Source organism: Hylaeus volcanicus, chromosome 1 (genome assembly GCF_026283585.1).
Source record: "Hylaeus volcanicus isolate JK05 chromosome 1, UHH_iyHylVolc1.0_haploid, whole genome shotgun sequence".
In the NCBI taxonomy this organism is placed as follows: domain Eukaryota; kingdom Metazoa; phylum Arthropoda; class Insecta; order Hymenoptera; family Colletidae; genus Hylaeus; species Hylaeus volcanicus.
In genome coordinates, this window is record NC_071976.1 from 10637327 (window position 1) to 10661485 (window position 24159).

At 41.6% G+C, this 24159-nt stretch overlaps 1 protein-coding gene across 5 annotated transcripts in view; it reads right to left on the reverse strand.

Annotated features, from left to right (window-relative positions):
• The window catches only part of LOC128877614 (uncharacterized), a 493728-nt gene that overhangs the window by 301515 nt on the left and 168054 nt on the right, over positions 1 to 24159 (reverse strand). For all 5 annotated transcript variants that reach the window (XR_008457270.1, XM_054125089.1, XM_054125069.1 and 2 more), the window contains exon 2: positions 23654 to 23738. Coding sequence is in view for 4 of the 5 variants with exons in the window: in XM_054125089.1 (XP_053981064.1) it covers positions 23654 to 23669 (16 nt within the window). In the remaining variant the exon portion in view is untranslated. The remainder of the gene's footprint in view (positions 1 to 23653; positions 23739 to 24159) is intronic.

The window sequence follows — 24159 nt, forward strand, 5'->3', positions numbered from 1 at the left end:
ATATAAACGATGCCATTTAACGCGTCAGAGTAACAACGATATTAAGCCATCCATTCGCGAAGGAGGGATTGAAAACGAATTTTATCAACTATAAGCACCGGCGTGGCGGGCGTAATTCAGGAAAATTGGAAACAACCCTTCTCGTCGGGAGTGAAGTTAGGGGATTTCGTAGGAGTGAACACGCTCTTGAGGTACTTCGTATGGAAGGTTTTAATAGCCAATCTGCGGGGCGCTGAAACGATCTTTTATAGCTCAACACACGCGCACCACCGGCTGTGTCCGTGCTCTGTGTGTGGTTTAATTCAAGGGTACTCGGGAGTTGGAACGTTTCTCACCGAGGCTCCGGCACTGGAATTACTTGCCACGCATACTAGCTCGTCGGCAACGTCGAAAATGCGACTATGCAACGCCCGTTCGAAATCATTTCCCAAACTCGCGCAACGCGACGCGGTTCGATGGCCTACAAACAGTCCCAGTGCGTCGCAGTTCTCGATACGCGAACAGCTTGATGGTTATTGCTGCTACTCGGGGAAGTATGCTACGTAAATTTACATAATGCACGTTTTAGATTTCACGATACTCGAGGCTGACAAAAGGTCGACACAAGGGGCTCGTGGTCCCGATGGAAGAGTCGCTCGGAAACAACCGCGTTAATTACGTTCGGAATTGAGCAATAATGTTCGCAATACCAGGGTTAATTGCGGAGAACTGAAGTGGGAGGTTACGAGTGGAGAGTAACTGTTGACTTTTGGATTCGATATTAAAAGGAGTACAAATTAATTATTATACAATTGACAGAGACTGGTTCGTACTATTAAGAGATCAGAGAGTTTTAAATCTAGATATCTCTATATTCTGGAGTCTCTGGGATATTTGGGTCATGGAGTTTTCAGGTTATGAGATCTCTAGATCCAGGTGGCTCTAAAGTCTGGAATCTCTGTGATTTGATGTGACTCGAATCTCTACGTTTTGGGACATGCAAAATCCTGATAACGTAGGGACTGATGGTGTTTAAAGAAAGCTTCCTACTTTGAAAGCAGAGAATATAAATAATTAGAAGGACCAGTTCATTCATAATGTGAGTTGGAAGAGAACATCTCAATGGATAGAAACAAATCGTATAATTAAAATAAATAAAACCGATACATGTAAAGCGACACACGAAAATCAAAAGTCGAGAAACATTCAACCTCTCATCTGTTGCGTTTACAAAGAACCTACACACATCTCGATCTATCGAAGAACCAGCCACAAGAAAAAGTGTAGCGACCGGGTGACGCGAGAGCTGACTCCATCCCCTCAATTTCGCCGAATTGCAGCCATCCCCCCGACCCCATCTGCAAGATTTTAGCCCCGAGGCGAGATATCTGAACGGGCGCGAGTGAAGGCACTCAGGCGGCTTATGGTCGGGCCACCTTCGAAATCGCTGCGTGAATTTAGCGATGCGTAAAATGGCGCGAAGGGTGGCACGAAGCAAGAGAATTTCGAGAGCGGTAATTATTAGCTGTGCCGATTTCGACGGGACACGGATATTGCGTACGTGGCCTAGAGCGATCGTCGTTGGAAGGGTACACCGTTCGAGTGCGGAGCACCGCTAAATCCTTTGCCAACACGGTGCCAACAGGAAGCAGAATAAGGAGAAGATTGACGATTCGGCGTTGAAGGGATTCCCCCGCTATGATTTCAGGGGTGGCTAGCCCAGAACGGATTCTTGCGTTCCGTCTCGTTGATGGAATCATTATTTCTTGCGCGTCCTTCCGGAGCATGCCATTTGTTACGCGGCTTACATTGTCCTCTTTTCAATTCACTTCTGGAAACATTGTGAAATATTGTCGAAGGGAGAGTTGAGATAGTTTTCGATCCAGTTCGTCTGGAGCGGTGACGTCACTTCTTTGGGATCCTTTCATAATTTCAAGATGGAATCAATGATGAATTCCCAAAAATCTGATCAAAAAATCTGACTACCACCTTCTGTCTTCTATCCACCCGAGAGAATTAATTACAGTCAGAGTAGAACTTAGCTTAGGTGTACCAATATGTAAAGTGCACCTTAAATATTCTCCAGAATCGATGTCGCTCATGAAAGTCGTCTCTACGCGAAGGTAAGGAATAATCCCGTCCCATTTCGCAGCGAACATTTAAATAGACCTCCCCGATTCGAAAGTGACGGCTGTTCGATTGTCTTCCACCGGAATCAAAAATTTTATTCGAAGCGATAGCACGTCCCGCGGAATGGGAGAGTCTCACGGAACGTCAGCTTGGATTTTCCGGTTGTCCCGTCGTTTCGAAAGACCCCTTCGACCTGTCACTTAATAATCTTTATCCTCTAATTCCGTAGAATACGTAAAGTCGAGCGGTTAAGTCCGGTGGATTAGGCCACGACCGAGGAACAGAAAGACGAGGGGTTCACGGACGCCCACGCAGTCTTGATCGAAAAAAGGGGTTCGTTACATAAGCTCACCAAAATATGAGTCTGTGGAGCTTTAGAGTTAAAGGAACTTGGATTCGGTGAACTTATTCCGATATCGAGTTACCAACGTCGATACGTTTACCGATATTGACTCGAGCCATTGCATCGTATTACATTCGACGTGTTCCAATTTTTCTGTTTGACTATTGGCATAGTTCCACGGCATCGCTCTAGATTTCATGTCTGTGTTTCATGTCATGTTGGGTCTGTGTGCAAATATAAAATTACTTTCGCCCTGATCTACTGTTTATCGTTGTATTATGTGGTTGGGAAAGAGTTGGTTGTTCTGTAAACATCACTTTTCAGATTTAATTCTGATCATATCTGGTTTCATTTAAAGGAGTCCGTTGTATTGTGACATCTATTTCTGCAGATATAAAATAAGAAACTATTTATTTCACACCCAAAGTGTTATTCCCATTCCACAAAAAAAGATTTTCCCATTCTCATTATTTATCACACCTATTAATCCCACTGTGAAGTTCGAACATTTCACACGTTCGCCACCCTGACGACGCCTCGTCGCGGTGTTCCCTTGGAAACGAATGCGTTTCGAAAATTCGAACGAATTACTCGACCGAGCGGTTCTCCTGTAGAAAACCGGATGTCACGGACCCGTGAAAATTGCCGCGCTGCGAATTAACCGACCGTTAAACGGGCGAAGTGGTCTTTCATTTGACGAAATCCGTAAACGCGTTAGGAACTTTCGGCGAATTACACGGTCCTGGGAGAAAGTTGGCGGTAACTCGCCTCCTGTATCACCCCTTGGGAAAGTTAGCTGCAGGACACGTAAGTCCTGCCATGTCACGTAATCGTACAGTGATCATGTTAATCGGGTAACCGATAAACCAACTCTCCAACTTCGTTTACCTCGTTGAAGCTTGATCATCTGCTTCGGCTACTTAACAACCTTCGGGGGAACTTTCGGGATCCCTTCCTCGCTCCAGTATTTCTTTCAGTGAAATACACGAACGTGAACTATGTGTACGTGTTGCCTTCTTCTCTTCGCCATTTTCCTTCGTTTTTTTTTTTTTCATGCAATACCGTTAGTAGCCCGCCTGTACAACTTAGTTCTTAGCAACGAGGTGCAACGCTCCGGAGAGGGTTGAAAGTGGTCCAACCCGTGAGGAGCGCGGGGATAGAAAAGGATGAAGGCAATCCATACGAAAGCCTGAGAGGGACGGAGAGAGACGGCACGGATACTGGCAAACTGGTAAACTTTCAAGGAGCATAACCGTTACCGCAAGGCTATGACGAAGTGGCACTCCAGGTTTCGTGTGCAGGTAGATTCATCTATCCGCCTTGCTTTCGAAACTATTTTCTATACGGGGGGTAGTTGCCCGAAGTAATTACGGATACTTTTCGCGGACGACGATGCAATTGATGCAAAAATGTAATGAAATTTATCGAGATGTTACTAATTTTGAATTTAATATAGAACGCTTCCTAAGAAGGGACGCAAGGTGTTGTTTCAGTATGCAGCCTGTTTAACTGACAGCGTGTTGTGTTTGATCAAAAATTCTTGAGTGTCATTTTGCAATCATGTTTCTACAGCAACACCATACCTCTACATCTGTAGCATTAGCTGTACGAACCCAAAGAACTTACGATCGTCATGCTTACCATCGCAATTATTTCAAAACCATCGATCACACTTCCCCGACTACCGTGAACGTAAAACCTCCCACATCACGAGACAAAGGAACACAGCACCCATAATAAACGACACTATTAGTTACTTCCCAACTAAAATAGCGAAGGGCCGTTGTTTCGGGGAATTTCTCACGCGGAGGGATACGCTAACGTCGTTTCGCATTCGGGGGAAATGGAACAACGTCGCGACGCGATAGCGAGTTGCATCAGTCTTCGCTTAGCTGGAACAGAGAAGCACGGAGGGGGTGATGAAGACGCGGACAGGCAGCAAGGTAATCTCTAAATTTATCCGTAAACGAAACTTTCCGCTGGGTTACCGAAGCTCCGCGCGAGAGAACGGGAATATACTCCTCTTTTCCCAAGGCGGTACGTTGTCGTCGCGTCAGGAGGTCACGTACTCCTCTGATCCTGCTCGACGGACACCGGCGTAGATCTGTTGGAACATTGATAACCTCCAGGAACAAGCGGGAATTTCGAGTTCTGACGTAAGGGGAGCTCGTTATCGGCCGGTCGGATGATACTCGGTCGATCACCTCGAATTTCCGTCGCTCAAAGAGCCCTGGAATTGAAAAGGACCCCTTTTCCGACGTTAGGGAAGCTGTCCCTTTGGTTCAACACGAGAAAAGTCGAGAGGGATTTATCTGCTTGATGTCCGAGTGGTTTGCGTGATGAATAGAACATTCAGGTCGGTGAATAACATATCGATACTTCGTAGAGAATCTTAGAAGAGACGACCTGCGAGTGACAATCACCGACCGTGGCGACACTTTTGTGTAAAGGTTGCATATGTGATTTATATAATTTATATAATATATAATATTTGTGGAATACATGATTTATATATATTATTTATATAATACATTATATCTTTATCGATATGTCCACCAAGATTAGGCAGACAGAAGTAGATATTTCCATAATATTTTCTCTCAGATGTTTCTCTCTGCAGGAACTTGTCAAGCGTTTAAATAAATAAATAAGCGTGTACAGATAAAAAGTGCAGGTGAAAATTCCGCAATGCATTACATGGAACATCGAATGTCCGCGCATAAAGGCCGATAATTTCCGACGACAGCGTCCAGCAAAGCAGAGCGAACAAGAACAAGACAAGTGACCCTATTACAATCCAGTCTGATAAATCGCTCTCGTGTAATCAATTTGTCTTTCAGGTAAACGCGTGCCCCGCGTGCACCACGATTAACTGCCACTATCAGTGTGTTCCGCTTAAGTGTTTCGCGTTGGAATTTTGTTCTATGAACTAATAAACACGACTGCTTTTTAATTATGTAGATTATCGTTGTTTATGATATTTACAGAAATATTTAAAGATAATCTAAGACTTAATGTAGTAATGTAATTTAATGTTGGTTAATTATTCTAGTGCGTTCTAATTGTATCAGAGTATGCTTCAAGGATGGCAAACAAACACTACTCCATTTTATTTACATAAACTATTGTTATCAATGATGTTTCTATCAAAGTTTTTAATTTTGCACGTCCAGTGTCGCTCGATTTTGTTAATGCGTCCAGGTACTAGGTAATAAATTACATTAAAGATAAATATCTCTGTTAGATTCCAGGTATAGCGGCCCAGCGAATGCGAACGAGAAGATGACTGACCCTGTCACCGAGCCTCCTGATAAATCGTTCCCCGTGTCTGCTTTCGTCCGCCACACCCCCACCGAACCCCTGGCATTGTCATTTTTAAAGAGATAACAAATGATGCTTATAATAAAGCACATTCAAAACGCATAACCCGTCTGCACCACAATCGCTCAGGGCGTTTGTCGTGCCATTCTATTTTCGCGAAATAACCGCGTCGTGGATAAGAAGCGGCTCCTCCGTCTTCCTCGTTCCTTTCATACTTATTCCCTGGATACGTTCGCCTGGGAGAAACAGTGATGTCTTTATATCAGCATAATTTATGGTCGCGAGTATATATTTATTTATTGGCGCTATTTATTGGACCGGTATGCTTCGATGTTGGGAAATTAAATTGTGTCACGTCAGACAATTTGGAGTTGTAGCGGCGAGTGGCCATAGCAACCATGTTTAGAGAATCTACGTTTAAGGGGGTGGATCTTCAGAGCATCCACAGTCAGCCTCATAAGTATTCGTACCCTCTATATTTATTAAACAAATTTGTCTAATTTAAATGAATGCTTCATGTTTTCAAATCAATTTCTAATTGTAAATAGAAGTTTGTTGATGTGTGAAGTTTGTTCATGTACATATTTATAATGGAAAGCTGATTTGAAAACATGAAACCTATTACTTAAATTAAACAAATTTCTTGGGACTGACTGTATGTTGAAGATATCCATCCTCGTCCATTTCAGAAATGTTGCTGCAGCAATCCAAGTCTTCGTTAGATAAAAATCCCTTAAAGAGCAACCAGAATGAAATTAATCCCTTCGAACGTTGTTGTTCATCCTTCACCCACCATAATCCAACTGTCTCCCGCATATGGCGTGTATCTTGGATGCTTACAATAAATCACCATCTTAAAGAAGCATCAGTTATACATCCCTTCCCATCGAGTTTCCTCGCAAGCAGAGAAAAATTCTCTCTTCCCTTTTTCCCTGTCCGTTGCTGCGCTCGTCTCCTTACATTTTCCTCCCCTGTCCCTTCTGTCAGGAGAAGATGTTGTGTCGTCGTCGAGTCTCAATTCAAATGGGCTCGGCGTATCGCTATCGCGCGTATCAGCTTCTGTTTCCGCGACGTACGACTCCGTTTCCCATGAATAACGCATTTCCTCGGGAAATCGATATGCAGATTACCAAGTGTACCCTGCGTACGTTCCTCTCTATTTCTCTATTCCGCTCTTTCCCGGTTTCGTCTTCGCCTGGGCTGCCTACGTGGGTCAGGTGGATTTGGGTCAGTAGAGAGCTCATCCTTACCCCGACCGGCTCCTACAGCGGATCCATCGACAAGACGTCCAAAAAAGACTAGCCGCATTCGAATTCTAAGAACACCGTGTCTCGCGGGCGTGAAATTGAATCGCCTTATCGACGGTAAAGAGGAAACAGAGGGGCTTACCAGCCGCGAGATATGTATTCGGCGTTGCCAACCTCTCGAGCCTGCCTCTCGTTCTACGAACATCTGGTATCAGCTTAGGAATGATCAAAAACCGGATTCGAATCGCTACGATTGCATAAAATAGTGATCCTCGAATGGAGACATTACTGAGAAATTGTTTTCAACGAACACGACTCTGGTGATTAAATGGTGACGAACAAATTTAGTAAGTAAAAGTTCTCTTTTCATTTTTTCGAAGGTATACAGTCAGTCCCATAAATTTTACAATAGCAAATATTAAATATTTTGAAAATTGCAGATAGTGTCGAAACAAGCAAAGAAATGCCTACGAATTTATCCTCATTTATTTATTCCTTCGCCACCAGTTTCGATTTTTCTGCATGAGTGTCGTTGTACAGGTTTGCCAGCGGGAGAGCAACACCGTGTACGAAAAACCCTATTTCAAATAACAGAGACGCAACAGCCGGCCGCGGGACAATGAAACGCGAGAAGTGGCCATTTGCTATTCGCATTTAAATCGCGAAAGACAAATCACGCTCGTCGGCCGCGCTCACCGTTTGTTATTTGCTCGCTGATTTTCGAATCGAACCCGTTCCAAATCAATCTCCAAAAGCATTACGCATTAGCCTGCACTGATAATGACACTTCGGTTTCGCTGCGTCAACTTCAGTTAATTGATTCGTGCTGGCTCGCTCGACTATTGTCACCCGTGAACGAGTCCGCGCCGCGCTCTCGCTTTATTACAAACTGGGTTGCGTTGACACGCGACGCGTCGAAAATTCCCCGATTTCCTGATCCATCCCGCGAATCAGCAAAATGTATCGCGGGGGAGGATTGAAACAGGATCGAGGACTTGCTGGACTGAAGGACCAAATATCGTTGTGCGTAGGATGCATAGCAAGTCAAAAAATTGTTCGTGTTTAACGCGTTGAACGTCGCGTCAACCATATATGGGCCAAGAACTCAAAAAGAAAAATTGATTCCAAAAGTTAAGTGTCAAAGAAAATGAATTTTACTGAAATTCTTGAGTTTCGATCAAAATAAATACCACAATAAACGTTTGATTATGTATTGACTTCTAGTAGTCTGTAAACAAAATTTAAACACAGTAGAAATTTTCAAGTAGAAATTTTTTCTAAATTTCCTTACATGAATAATTTGCATTTTCTGAATACATTTTCATCAATTATAATTGCCTACCGTGTTTGATAAATGTCATAAATCTCAATTTTCTGAAAATATTTCATAAACGTAATTAATCTCAATTCTCCTCGTATTTATGTTTCATTAATATCCGTAGGCTAAAGGTGTGTCCCACGCAGCTAGATTGGAACGGAAGAAAAGCGATTAATAAATATGAAATTTTCAATCGCACGGTGATTGATGATTCGCAGGTCATTATTCCAACCGCAGCCAGGAGAAGGGGAGAAATAAAAAATATAAAATGTCCATGGAGTTTGCCGAGGGAGGAGGCGGATCGTAGACCAAACCGTTTACCTTTACGTCACAATTACGGAAACGAAGGAACCTTGATGGAATCTCGCGACGGATTCTTTGATCGTTATCGTCATTCGCACACCCGATAGCATTAACGTTCCAGATCCGGCGAGATTTTACGGATTACAACGCTCTTCACTTTCCTGATTTATAATAAGACTTATCCTATTGCTGGGAGGGTCGGAAATCTCTTAAAGTTTTAATTACTCTCGCGTGGGTGCTAACGTTCCTTTTTTCCATCAGCGTTTCGGAGGGACGATTCCGTGACTCGCGGCCACTAAATCCATGAAAGTTCCTAACGCTCGAGGAGGACTGGGAAAATTCCTTTGAGCAATTAACGTATCCCTAAGCGGTGAAATGTCGGCGGAGGGAGCCGGAACCTCGATTCCGTTTGCATCGCTTATGCGAGAATTTTCTTTGGTCTGATAACGAGCGAGCCTATCGCACCGAGTTGTCTATGCGCGGTTGTCTTACGCGTGCAACAACCTCCTCGTTGTATCGTCGAGCGAAACTGGGTCGGAGTTTTAGCTCGCATTGCAGTGGCGTGATCGCGCTGCGTACTTGGATATTTAACATTTTTCATTGACCCGACGTTAGCGGCCTGTAGCAAATAACTGCGCACGAAACTCACCGTTTCGCACCCAGGCGTAAGCAGCTCGCGTTCGGCAGCCTAACCTTGTTGCAAGTGTTATCACGGACTTTTGTGCCGCTGGATTTACTTGCTGCGATGTGAGTGCATTTGGCAAAAACTAGAAGGTTAGTGAAAAGGGGACGTCGAAGAAAAGAATTGTATACAGTCAATCCCATAAATATTCGTACCCTCTATGTTTATTGAACAAGTTTGACTAAATAATATTTTTGACATTATCAAATGAATCTTTCATTATAAATACGACGTTTATTTTTAAATATAAACATTACAAACTTAAAAGTTCTTTCTCTCGAAATTCAATTTTTTAAATTTCGTACACGACTATTTATTAATATTTAATGCAAATGTACCACTAATGCGTGTAATCTACAATAGTTCTCGCGTTCGGGAATATTACTCTCTCGAGACATATTGGAATAATAATTTGCAGTGAAAGGGTTAACTTACATAACGCGATGGATTTTTAAAGGAACATTGGAGTGTCCCGAAGTGGAAAGTCGGACGGGAAATCGACGCGCAGCTCCCTGCCCCTCATCAACTTTTGTCGTCATCTTATTTGTCCGACAGCTCGTTTATTCTGAAGAACTCGAGAGCTCGGCTGAGTCCAATTAAAAATCACGGGGTCATTTATTTACGCTTGGGATACAATTGAGCTTGAACAAGGCGGACCGGTGGCGGCGAGCGGGGATGGTAGGTGTAAATAATGGTCAAGCGGCTAGGGAGGTCGGACATTGGAAAAGAGGGTGAACGGCACTGAGAAATTAAGGCGAAACCCGGTGGGAGGGTAATGAGTGAAAATAAAAAATCGCGGGCTGGCGTGAAGAGCTAGCGGGGCGTCTAGGACTTGTGTTCGATGGGAAAAAATTGCTGAGAGACTCGAACTAGTTCAAACTCTTGCTGGACACTCGAGGACGATGGAGATTGTTTCATCCCCCTTTTCTTCGTTCGTGGCAATTCAATTATCGCGATCGAACATCAAGTTCCCATCGCTGTGGAACACCGTGACTGTTTCTATTTTCAACGAAAATCGACAATTTGTTTGTTGTAGAATCGTATTGTTGCGTAGAAATAGAATGGCTCTGGTTCTACAGATTTATTTAAGGGTTGACATCGCCGATATCGTGGTGTCAGGTAACAATTCTACAATTACTTAAAGATACAGTGTTTTGGATGTATAAAATACATTTCAAATGTCGTAAGTAGACTAAACTGTTTAATTGTAATAAATTTGTGTAAATCTTTGTTATTCAGGAAAATTATTATCAATATAAAAAGTTATAACTATACCAAGTGCTTTGGCACTTAAATTTAAGATTTTTCAGAATATGGAGTTAATCGATGTTCGTGTTACTACACTTGTGGAAACTTGTGCTCTATTCAATTTTTACACTCAATAACTGGAAGTGTAATAAGAGTTCCTTTCCGAGGAAACGATCGAACGAAGGGGTCAGGCCGCGTGCATTAATTCAGTAAAGATAAAAACGCACGTGACGATGAGTAGGTAGAAAGGATGGCTTAGTCACCCGAGGTAGGAACAAGTGTGCACGACACGCGTTCGATAAGAAGTCTCGTAACGTGACTTGTCGTCCAGGCTTGCTGCAATTGCTGTCGCTGTTGTAGCGGCTCGCCATTTAAATTTCATTACGAACCCGAACTGCGACCACCTTAATGGCGCATAACTCCCGGGACGTTGGTCAGATAGAAAACCTCGGCACGATAAGGAAATAGCATTTAGACGGAATGACTTAATAGAAATCCTGGGAGGGGGGGGGGGGGTGATAATTTCTGTCATTTCTATGTTGACGCTATGTATATGAATAATCGAAGACAGGTTGGGTAAATACCACGAGCTGAGGAATTTGGCATATTGGCTTACTGAGATTGAAGTCTGCTATTTGTGGATTTTAGATAGAATTTATGGCCGCGACAAAAATGTATAATTATGTACTTAACTTATCATCTTCCAAGTTGACAGATAGAAGTTGGATGTCACTCATATTTTTGTATAATGTTATCTTGTTGAAATCCTTCACAAATCTAATTAGATTACAGTTGCTTTAATTGCATACTTATTTTCTATTTTTATAAATATTCGAATGTACTCGTATTTCCATGTTCCAATGTATCGTCTATATTCGCACTGGTAGGATGATCTGTATCTACAACACTGTGATCAGCGTATTGTTTGGCCAAGAATGACGTCATTTTTCAGCACGATAATGCCCTCATACATATAGTCAATAACGTTTGCAGCAATGTTGTCTGAAACTTTAGTTCTAGGAAAAGTTTAGAACAACCTGCAGGTTATTTAAAGTTCCGAACTCTGCAAGCGATAAAAAGAATGCTGGTTACACAGGCAACATTGCACAGTTTGCCTCGAGTTTGTAATATCCGTCTGAACTAATTTCTGTTAATATCCATATACAGGATGATCCCAGAAAGTGGAACAAGCTGTAGCTATATTCTAAGCGTGGATAGAAAAAGTGATACAAGAGGCTGAATCGCGCAACGGGAACTATCTTTTGATGGTATAACTTTTTCTTTTGGTGGGATATGCATTTGCGCTCGTTACTGAATGAAACCGTAACATTATTTTAAAATAAATAGATCCTTCAGAAAGAAACTAGAATACAATTATTTTCTCATTTTTAATCTATCGTTTGTTTAATAATGATTTATAATGATTTGTTGTAAATGATTCCAAGTTGATAAATAATCGAATGAGACACTACCCCAGTTTCCAAAAAACTACTAAGACGTAAACCTCTTACCTTCCTCGAAGACAAGATCGGATGGGACAAACGTATGTACGAACTCTTTTATTACCTACTCCCTTTGTGGCGGTGAATTCATGCTTCTTGCATTATGTTCGCTCTCATGTTCGGTCACAGGTACGTCCTTTAAATCTTCATTCCTGAATGCGCACTCCGGCCGCAGACGTTTTAAAAAATCAGGAGGCCACCTCGCCACCGCCGATCCAGAGATGGGAAACTAAACTCTGAGAAAGATTGTTAGGTGGGTCGCGCGGTAAATTAAGGCTCGTGCCTGAGATACGTTTCTGGACACGCTCAATGACGGTAATAACACTAACTTCTCGTCAACCTTCGCGGAAAGACCTTCACGAAGATTTCTCTCCTTTAACGCGCTGCTTCCACGAAGAACAAGCTTCAATAGAGCGAAGAGAAATTTGTGAAACAAAAGCAAGAGCGATGGGGTGATTCGAGAAGCTAGGCTTCGTATTAACATTACAATGGGCCACTGCGATTTAGTAGCTGCTTCTCTTTCGATTCAGTGGCTAGCTTAGAAAGTCAATTATTATAGTGTTTTACTGGATACACGTGATAGTGAAGACTAGGACAATAACAGAATGTGTGTACCAGCTTTGTAATAAATTATATATTTTATGCAGAAATGTATCAGGTTATTTTTTAATTAAAAAGTGTGTGGAAAATATAAATTGTGCACATGAAATTATAAAGTAAATTATTAAGTAAATACTTGTGGACTTGTAAATACTAAATTTCTATACTCTTTCTAAATACTTGGAATAAACTGATGTCTTGGAAAATAATTTATAAAACTTCCCCTTGATACTCTGACATTTCCTACAAAATTCACTTTGAACATACCTGAAACTAGATTACGTTTTACAGAATAATCCATGTCTTTTCCAAGAGTATACTCTACAAATCACTGTCATAAATATTTATCAAGTAGACTTGTACATAAAGATGAAGAACCCTATCTTAAAATAAATGTAGAAGATTGTGAATCATATCGCCAAAGGAAAATCCTATTTCTTGAGTTCCATTCCATGAATGAAGGTGGCAAATATGCAAGAATCTACCTCGTTTCGTGTAAGTTATGAATGAAGATGAAGAATTCAGAAGACTGTGCATCATGGTTCTCATTACAAAAACAAAATAAATTAGATCGCTTCCCTAGTTTATGAACGTGGAAAATATATAAACATGTACTTTATTAATAGTAATGGATTAATGTCGTTTCGAATCAATCTTTCAAGCAGCCCCTGGCATAGTTGAGCAGCAGCCAGAAACGAACATTTTCCAGGATTAAATACACCAGGAGGATCGTTTCTTATTCCTTCCCAGTTACACCTGATTTAGGCGCCGTAACGCTTAACCAGGGCTACAAAAAGCGCGATTCGTGTGCCTGGTCTGAATGGACGGAGCGAACGAAGAAGCGCCGGTATCTGTGGGAGGTTAACGTTCACCAGAAGCTGCCCCCGCCAAGAACCGGAGGCGTACTCGAGGGCTTCTATTGAATTAACTCCATTCACCAAATTGCTCTCGCATTATGCTGGATCACGCCTGAGCTAAGTTCCAACCCTCCGCTGTGGTCTCTCTGTCACAAACGCCAGCAACGAAGACAAAGTCGATTGAAATTCGTACTTGGTTGCGCGCCGTGGCCGGGTATGCGAGCGATGCACCCTTTGCAATTCATCAAAGACCGCCTGGCCACGGCTTCTTCGTTCCCTAATTTTCCTTCGTCGACGGAAATTTTATCTCTAGATAAGAATCGTCGAAGCAACGCTTTTTGGGGGTCAAAGGAAAAATTTCATTGTCAAACCACTCCGAACGAATTACAAATTACTATTCCGGAGTTAAAGGTGTAGGAATTATCGAGCAATTTTATTTTAGAGTTAACTAGCTTTTCTAGATGTTATTATTGGCAATCTTGCAGGGGTCCTAAAGCAATAGATTTTTAAATTCTGGGTGGAAGTGATATGATATTTCTCTGACAAAATAAATAATTACGAGTGAGATTGTCTACTGTATGATACTGTGTGATACTATAAATCTATTGGTATACAGAGCTACTGAATCAGCGTGAAAAGAACAGCGTCATCGGAAGTCACCAATAGGGAGCTTCACTGGTGTACGGAGCGGATGCAATCACAGAGAGCTGCACACGAGCACTCCTAAATAAACAGTCTTACACGATCATTTATAAAGTCAACCTCGCACAATCAGGTACACATCGTAGAGTACATATCGTATACCATCCCAGACACTTACTCTCCACGTTCACGTATAAATAAAGTCAATTGTACCGTGTGTACAGTTAATCTCGACTCAAAAAACATGAAAGAAGAAGGAAATGAATAATACCTCTTTTAAGGGAACAGACTTATCATCTTTTTATTGCAATAATTTTAAGTGAAAAAATCGAATTCGGTGGATATTAAATTCGTACTTTTAAATATAATGTATGTTTTCGATGTTCTTCTCTATTTTCATTCATAATTTTTGACGTAAGTGGTACACTTACGTACACATTAACGTTTAAAAGCAAAACATAGTTTCCGTGTGTTCTATTATCATATTTCACGCGTTTTTATATTTGCCACGCGTTGTCCTTCACATATAACATCCCGATTACAGAAAGATAGAGGAAGAACGAGGGTAGAAATCTTGAATTGTAGAAGAATAAAGCGAAAAAGAGAAAAAGGGGTTCGAGGGAACGGGAAGAAAACCGAGAGGACACTCGCCAATTTCTCTCAAGGCTACCGCGTGCTACTACAGTTGTGAGTAAACGAACGATAAATTTGCCCTGAAAAATAAAGGTAAAGAGAAAGTCCGAGAAGGACGAGAAACATCTCGCGCGATGCACAATACGAGCATTTTCCTCGATTTTTTCGTTCTTATTCCACCCTCACTTCTCCACGTGCAATTGTCCGCCAATCGGGAATCGTGTTGGCGATCAAATTCAATTTCCTTTATCGATTTGCTTCCGCGCTCTTTTATCATATAAATAATTCAATAACGAAAAATCGTATAATCGTTGTACGAAGTTAATATGAATTAAATATAAACGCATGGTTCTTCCTATTTGGGAAGTAGTAAATTTTCAAATAGTCCTAGACCTTAACTTGCTATGCAAATTTTATTTATATTTAGGTATTTTTGTTTAATCGACAGATATCACGACACAGTTATTCGAGATCAGCGACATTCCGATCGACGCGATTTCATAAAATTTCGTTTCTAATGGAAACGAATCTATTTTCGATTCAATTACAGTCGACAGAAGACAGCTACGGAACATAATGGCGCAAAGTGCTGACGGATGGGCGCGCGTGCCGCGAAAAAAAGATATTGATTGCGAATAAGAGAACAGCGTTCCCGTCTATTATTCCCAACGATCCATTACCCATAACAACATTAACAAAGCGGGTTAACTCCATTCATCTTCCAGTAGGAAAAGGGGGGAACTTTTCTCTCGCGGGTTTCGGCCGCTGGATGAGAGAAATAAGGAAACGAACGGGCAAACGCGCGTTATAATACGGATGGTTCCTTTTTTTTCCCCCTTCCCCGGGCAAACAGAAGATAATGTTGCCTACCTTAACGAGATTTCCGTCGTTCCTTGCCGCTTTCTTTCCCGACGTAATTTCGCTAGGAGGCATTTCGACGTGTAACGCGAAAGAATACACGTCGTCGCGCTGTTTTCGACCTGGTTTTCTCCCTCCCCTTGGCGTTGAAAGATCCGTCGCTGGTGATTGCCACCGATGTTGAATGTTTTCGCGTTTTCTTCGGCTTTAATTAAAAATCCTCGGCCGTTGCGCGCCGCTCTCGTTAGGGAGAATTTCACGACTTCTTTTTAATCAAAGTACCGTGTGTAAACAGCAGAACCGCCCGAGAATCACGATTTATCTCGTTGGCTGGTGGAAAAGGGAGGCTAGGAGGAGGTCGACCTGGGCGAAAACGTAGGTGGAAAAATTGTGGCGCGAAACACTTGTGAAATGTGGAGCGGACGATGCAGTCCCGGCGGCGTGCAATCGATAATTAAGACCGACATTGCCATGTAATGTGCTCGGGAAAGAGGGTCAGCGAGTTCGAAAGCAACCTGCGATAAATGTGTATAAGGCGTGACAAAATAATTGTCAAGGGTTACAAGGATGAATATGGAATATTAGGTTATCTTACAACTAAAGATACATTAGGATTTATTCTAATTTTAATTATTCACTGTATTATACTCCATACATGTTAGGAGATCCAACAAATATTATTTCACACCATGTACACCGATATTAATATATGTATAAATTTCCACTCATAATAATGCTAGAAACCATGTAAATCGTCGGTTTCAAGAAATATTGAGTTTGACTCAACAAGGGGGTTTGTGAACTTTAATATAAAATTCTAGACTCCATCACAAGCTTCTATTATACATTCGTAGCTTATACATGAGAAGTCCGACGAAATAGTGACAAAAACACTAGAACTAAACAACCCAGTCCCCTTTGATAAACCTCCTCCTCCCTCTCTCTAAAATAAAAATCAAAACTACCATCGTTTTACGAATTTCGAACGCCCTCGTGGCAGCGCTATTCAATGAAAAAGCCAGCGGAAAAATAGAAAAGCGAGCGCGGACGCGATTCCCAGGAGGGACGTAGCGCGATAAACGCGGATCGACGGTCGATCGAGGCGATCGATGGATCGTTGGAACGACTAATCAACGGCGCAGATACCGCATATTAGCGTGAACAACGTTGCGGGCATTTCGTCGAATTCGCGTCGGTCTGTCGGCGGCAGATTTTTGGTGCGGATGCGTTATGGGTCACTCCGGCGCTGGACAGTTACGTCGACGTGAACAATCGATGTTAGCCATCAGTTGCAGTTTGCGCGCGGCAGTTATACCCGAGACAATTGTTATTGACAAATCGTAATGCCGGTCATCAGTCATGGCGGAGACAGGGACGCTCGTAGAGGCGCGGACCGGCGCGTTTATACGCCTCCTGCGTGTGTCCGCCGTGTGTACATCGGCGCACAGAGACCCTTCGCGCCCTATCCTTGATGACTCGAGGTAAACGGTGCCGATTTCTCGATGGTGAACGCGCGTCGTTCGATCGATCCCCGATTACGTGCTGAAGATATGCATTCGACGACGTTTGGTTGCTGTACCTGACGATAGCGGGCTGCAGACTGTTGCGTTTTGTCCAATTTATTTTAGATAGGCTTGAAATTACATTGCAATGTCACATTTCAATTCAGGTTTCAGTATGAGGAGTGATAACTACTGTAGCAATTTTCTTTTTAAAGTCCAAAGTAATAAACTAATTTTAAGTAAATTAACTACATATTTTTGTATGATGTTCCTTTTATTTTATTTTTATTTATATATTCTAAAGATCACCTGTTCTATGTCGACTACGTTAACGAGGTTTAAACTATATGCTCGCAAACCCAAACATCTGATGAATATTTTCCGAACATTCGATTTTCCTTCCCCGATACCCTGCATGATTACTTGGAACGTACGTCGCGTCGGGCCAAAATCAGACATTCGACAGGGGAAACGAGCAAAAATTGTCGAAAGGATGCGCGCGATAAATGAAACGCGTAAATCAAACGGACAATCGCTGGTCTCCATTCACTTTAGCTCTCGCTAAACAAATTACAGCGTAACTCCGTGAGTAATGATACAGGAAATGGTTTATGAGTGCATGTAAACTTGTTCGCATAGTCGTGCGAGAAAGAAGGTGTTACACGCATGGCGCGTGTACGTTGCGCGGTGAGATAGCAAAGAAAAGAGAATACTGATTTACAACGAGGAAGTGTTAATTATGGTTAACATGTGCACCGCTGATGTATTATCGATTTTCCAGTTCGCGCGGTGATGTATGGGTGACTTCCATTAGTATAAAAACAGTCTGCACGTTTATGCAAATATCCTGTTTGGACGTCCAAATTTTCTTAAACCTTGGGTCATTTAACTTTCTCAAATTGGAAAGGACAGTTAATTTGAAAATTATTTAGCTTCAACTTTTATTTCTACTTCTTTTTGTAACTTTTCTAATGTTTACAACACAGGCATACATTCATCATTTTTATCTAGAAATTTGTATTCATATTATACATGTACAGTTCCATATTCGTGTTATCATTGCTAATGAAGTATTAGCGTAAACAGATTAGAATTATTATAAATCGCTAAGAGTCATTTATCTCGGAATGAAATTCCATGTTCTTGCCAAGCCCCTGTGAATATCAAATATTTATAAATTGGAAACTTCATTATTTCCTCATTTCTGTCAGGTCGGGGCTGTATTTAGTTTGTAACTTAATTTCACCCCTCCGGACAAGGCACAAAACACGCTTTGACAACGATCACGTGGAAGAATTTAATTAAGAAACAGAGCAACTAACCCTTTCTTTATTCAAATTGATATGCAGTCATATTTTGCTGGATAACGTCAATGTCAATTGGACTTGTTGCGAGTTAACCCTTGAATTAATCTCAAAGCTGAGGTACTAGTATTAATTAAATCCTTTCGAAACACCGAATATATAAAAATTTAATTTTTTGTTAAAACAGTCTCACACCAGTTTCATGATCACGTACACACGATGCTATCTTGTTAATCAAACAGAACAAGTTCTAACGTTAAGTTATCAGACGTAGACGGCTGTCGCGATAAAACACCGCAGCTAGTATCCGTTTTCCAGATGGAAATCCAGCTACGGATGCTGCCTGGAAACCGACAGCTAAGAGCAAACGGACATTTAGAATTGTGCACGAGATCAGACTATCCCCTGCTAAGATGACTCCGCTCGAAGTGAGGTTCGACCTGGCTTTCGGGGTCGGGATATCGCATTATTCCCGACTGAATGGGGTAAATCAGGATCTCGTAGAGTTTCGACGTGGAATCGGCGGTGGTCTCGGATCGTTGATGCTGAGAGGATGAGGATTGGTTGCCAGAGGCTGCCTTGGGAATTCAATTATAGCAACGGAACAATGGCAACCGCGCCGGTAATGAAGGGACCGTCGCCGAGAGGTCATCGGATTACATGGTATTTACAATACATAAGTCGGGTGGTTGTCGAACGAGGGGACTTTCCAACGTCGCTTCCTCCAATTTTTTTTTTCTGCCCCTGCTTAATTTCCTCTGCGCTTTTATCCAGCGTCGACAATTTAAAGACGACGTACACTGCGAAATATATTTGAATATATTGTAGAAAATTATATAAGGGAGGCTTTAGAATTTTATTTTTTTACTAGCAGTCTTAATTTAATTTAAATTGTTTATTTTCTCGTTTAAATTAAAGGAATTCTTAGCGATAAATAGTTACTTTATACAGAAATTGATTACTATATATTTAATATTTTTATTTGAATGTAAATTGAAAAATAATTTATGATTTAGATAGTTTGTCACACCGTGTAAGTTTATTATTGTGTAATAACGTCACTGATTTCCATCATTGACATCCATTCATATTCATGTTTCGAACAGCACATTTGCGTGATGTATAATCTCTGTCAAATATGATAGATGTTGGAGTGATGTAATATTACAGCGTTCACACCAAAGAATTCGAGCCTATTAATCCTGAATTACCAGACATGCAGGTGAGCTTTGCATATCTAGCCTCGATAACATAATCCAACGAACCATTTATTAATAGGTATACATATTAATTTTCAATCACTTATATATTTATCTCATTTCTGCCAACAGCAGATTTCATAAATTCGTATGAAATTTGTATAGTTTCACAATTAAATTTCAATTTTCCAAAAGAAAATCCTATACCGTGTATCGTACTCGAAAGAAACTGATGTGTAAATAAAAATTGTTGAAATTTATTTAGACCACGTTGTTGCATGTTATTCCGTGTTATTATTAGCTAGTTATTTCGTAGAAGTAGAATCGAACAAGTAAGAACGTAGAGATAGGAGATAATAGCTAGTGGAAGCTCGTCAGTCGCTATCATTAGTTTTCTGTGTCGATGGTTAGTCAATGAACGCAGTTAACCTTTGACTTCGATCGCTGCGTGAACTTTGCGATCGAGATTTGTGGCGAAAGTGGTCATCCGAGTAAACATCGGTTTCACAGAGGACGGCAGGGAAAAATTTACAAAGAAACAACCCCTTTGGCACGGTCGATGACGAGTTTCGTAATTACGTTACGGGGGCAGGGGGTAGGAGCACGAGGGTGGTTCTGGCTCTCTCGCGCGGTCGGCCATGCGTTTAGGAGCGGCAATGGATTCCGTCAATAACCTCTTTAAAAGAGACTAAATTCATTATTTGCCTTCTATTCGGTGCGCTGGCATACGGCCCGTTTTTCTGAATTTCCTTTTATACCCTCCGAAGGAAGTTCTGATCGCGGGGGTTATTCTCGAAGGGTCGCGATAGCACACGCTCAATCCAATATTCCAAATCGGGATGTATTATTGATCATGCAATATCGACACTAGACGCCACCCTCCTATTGAATGAAACGCCGATTCTTTTCGAAACTATAATATACGCTGTCTTTGATGTCAGGATTTTACATTGCCTTCAATTAAATTCAAGATTTTCCATTACATCAAGAGAGTACAATATTTTGAGTCAAACAATCCATTTGTTTTATATTCTTGTCGCTAAGGCTTTCTTTAACGCTCAATTCTTTTGTAATTATTTGTAGTATAGTTCACGCGATAACCACATTCACGACGAATAAAACAAAATCATTTTTCATCGGTTCGGACCATCAGGGCATGCTCAATCGCGTTAACATTCTGGAACCATTCCGCCAGACGCGACGGTGGAATATTATTCATAACTTCGAAACGAGTAAATCGGAACACTTATAAATTTACCAAAACCTTCCACGTATGTGCAGAATTAAACACACCAAATTACAAATATTCGCTTCGATTACTTCAACTGCAAAAAAAAAATCACGAAAACCGTCACAAAACTTACCCCTTCAAAAACAATCTCATACTGCGCGCTTTCAATAAAGTCCAAGTAATCATCGAAAGCCAGGGTCACAAAAATTTATAATATCCTCCGCTAATGCTGATAAAGTGCGAGGCGAAAGTATCCCCGAGAACGTTCGTGGGACGATCACGGGGCGATCCCTGCACGGTCCCCGAAGAATTTAATTTCGCTCGAAAAGCCATTATGTAAAAGACTCGCTGCGTCCCTCGGCCACTATGTACGCAAACAAAAAGTCGCCCGAAAGCATCTATGTAAACCGAACGAGTTTTTAATTGTAGAAGCATCGCGTATAGGTCCTCTCCTCCGAGCCCCGGGGTCACTTTGTCCCAAGGGTGAAAAGACACGTGCGGTTGGCCCGTCAAGATGTTTTCTCCTGATCCTCCCCCCCTAATTGTTCTCATATTTGACAGACGACGTTATCTCGCCTACCTGTCCGCAGAGGGGGCCACGTACACCGCTTCTCCTAATGCATACGCGCCTTTATGGACATTCACATGCAAATGCATACCGCGTTGTTTATTATGCATACCATCGGCGAACCGATTCGAATCGCTACGCAACGAATTCCGCCTTTTCCTTTGTCGAGCTTGACTATCGGTTAGCCACATTGCAGGAATATTCGATGACTGAGAATAGGAATACAAATTAACTGGATGTTATCGCGCGAGCAGGGCATATACAGGGCGCAGCAACGGAAGAATGCTGGCTTAGAGGCTCTCGTGACACGTCAGCGTTGCTGAACACGTGGTCCTGATGTACTGTTACTCGCGAGGGACTTCCAGACATATATGGGAATCTGTTTTGTGTACTTCGTGTTGATTTCGGAGTGGGGACTGTTAATTGTTTACTTAGATGCATGGAGAATATTTTATAGAGTTGAAAGTGTATTTCACAAAGGGGATGTTTATTTTAATATATGAGGAACTTGTTGAATCGCGAAGAGGCAGATGTGGTCCAAGCCAAGGGACAATCATTAAAATTTCTATTAAAAAGGCATCGTGGTAAAATCACCAGCATCATGCAATGTATATTAATGAAGGTTCATGGCGAACGGATTAAAATTACTAATTACAGGTACGAAATTATTCAAATAAAATATCGTGCCTCACATAAGCACTCTATCTTCACGTATGCATTTTCTCTTACAAATTTCAGATTTCCCAATTTTTGTCAAGGGATCGTATTAGCAGCTGCAACGGCAAAAAAAATATCATTAGCTCCGAACGTCCCGTAATATTAGAAGGCAGTTATTTAAATCCCGAAATAACTCTCGTTTCGCATCGATTAATCTACACGGCTCCCCGGAATTACAGAACGCGCATTCGGAAATTCGTAACGCGCGAAAAACCTCTTGAATTTTACATTTCGAACCATTAACTACGCAAACAGAAGCTGCGCATTCATATTTTAATACATTACGCGAACACGTTTCAATACGCCGGCACCGTCACGAACTCGTTTCGTTCGAACTCCTCCGCCGCTAATAAATACGTGATAATCGTTTAATGCGTGGACGAATTATTAACGAGTATTGTAGCATTAATTTCACGCGATCCGTAAAACCGTCTAGTAGACAAACAAACAGCGGTATCCATCGAGTCATAAAGAACGCTCGATCGTTTTGTATCGTTATCGACCCTAATCTGCGTGGGGAGGATTCGATACAGGGTGGCGCAACAGTTTTCACCTTGTTTCCGAAATTGTATGATGTGAATGGAAATGGGGCTTTGAAATGTTCTTTATTATAGAGGAATGGATAATATTTGAACTAATGTTTGTGATTTTATTCTGACGTTTATATGTGTAGATAGAATTCAATGTAACAGCTACGCTGCATGCAAAATTAACACAAATGAAATGAAGGCTATTTAAAATTTGTCAACTCTTAAGATAGGAGTTAGAGTAAAGAATTTATTATTATTTAAGTAGATACTTGGACTCAATAATTATTTGTACCTTGTCATTTCTAAAATGTGACAGTTCCTTTTGCTGACACTTTTTGTTGTCACTATCTATTTCAATTTCAATAATTTAACAGTAACCCTAAAGAACAATTCGAAATCAACCGAAATTGGCTCGACCAGTCTCAGTGTTGAACGGATTCCTCGTTATCCTGATTCGAGGAGGGAAAAAACGACAATAGTTAACTGGACCGCCCTGTATAGACGTCTGCGGATAGAAGGAATCGGACACGTCTGCGTCGAGTCGTTTCTCCTCGTTAAGGGATTCCGTAGGTGGAGGAGAAGGTGGAGCTGGCGTGCGGATTGCGGAAGCAGTCGCGAGCGTTTTCGCGCTTCGCAGCCGCAGAGCACTTCGGAGTTGCCATTCGGAGCACGTAGATAGCTAACCTAACTTGTTTAGCGGTTTTAGCGGTATTTGATTAGTTGAGTGAATTTCCGAACTGTTTCAGACCGCTCGCGCTGGCTTCGGGATCCGTTGGAGATCGGACGGCGACAAACCTTCGGCGAATTTTCCGCGTACACACTGTCTACGTGTTGTGTGTGTATAGCGCGGCGTATCAACGCCGCATTCCGACGGATTGAACGAGGGAAACGGTGAAGCCCGATCGGGAAGTGGCGACGAAACAAAATGAAACCGCTTACCTTGAGAGTAGTTCATGTCCTTCTTTCATGTACCTCGATGGCTACTCCTGGCCGGAGTCGCGATCACACGAATACACACTGTCACCTGCAAACAAATTCACCTGTGTTAAACGTGCCGGAATTCGGGGATTGATTAAGGGAGAGGACCAAGTCGTACCACCAAAGGGACTGGGAAGTCAGGTTGCTTCGAGTGGAATCTTCTTTGAGAATTATTTGGAAGGAAACGGTTGCATGTACTGGCTTTTCTTCCTATGCAATTTATATATACATGTATCTTATAGACTCAGAAAATTCGTTTTCAGTTATAGATATACGATATAAAAAGTTTTACCAGTTATGATTACATAATAAAATATATCACATTTTTTAAAAGACAGATTATTAGAACTTTCTGAGAGAAAAAATAAAATTTGACCACGTTTCGATTTTTCTATATTTGAGCCTCCACAGATAGCTAGAAAATGTTGTTATTGTATATTAAATTGTGTGACTGGTTGTCTAAATGG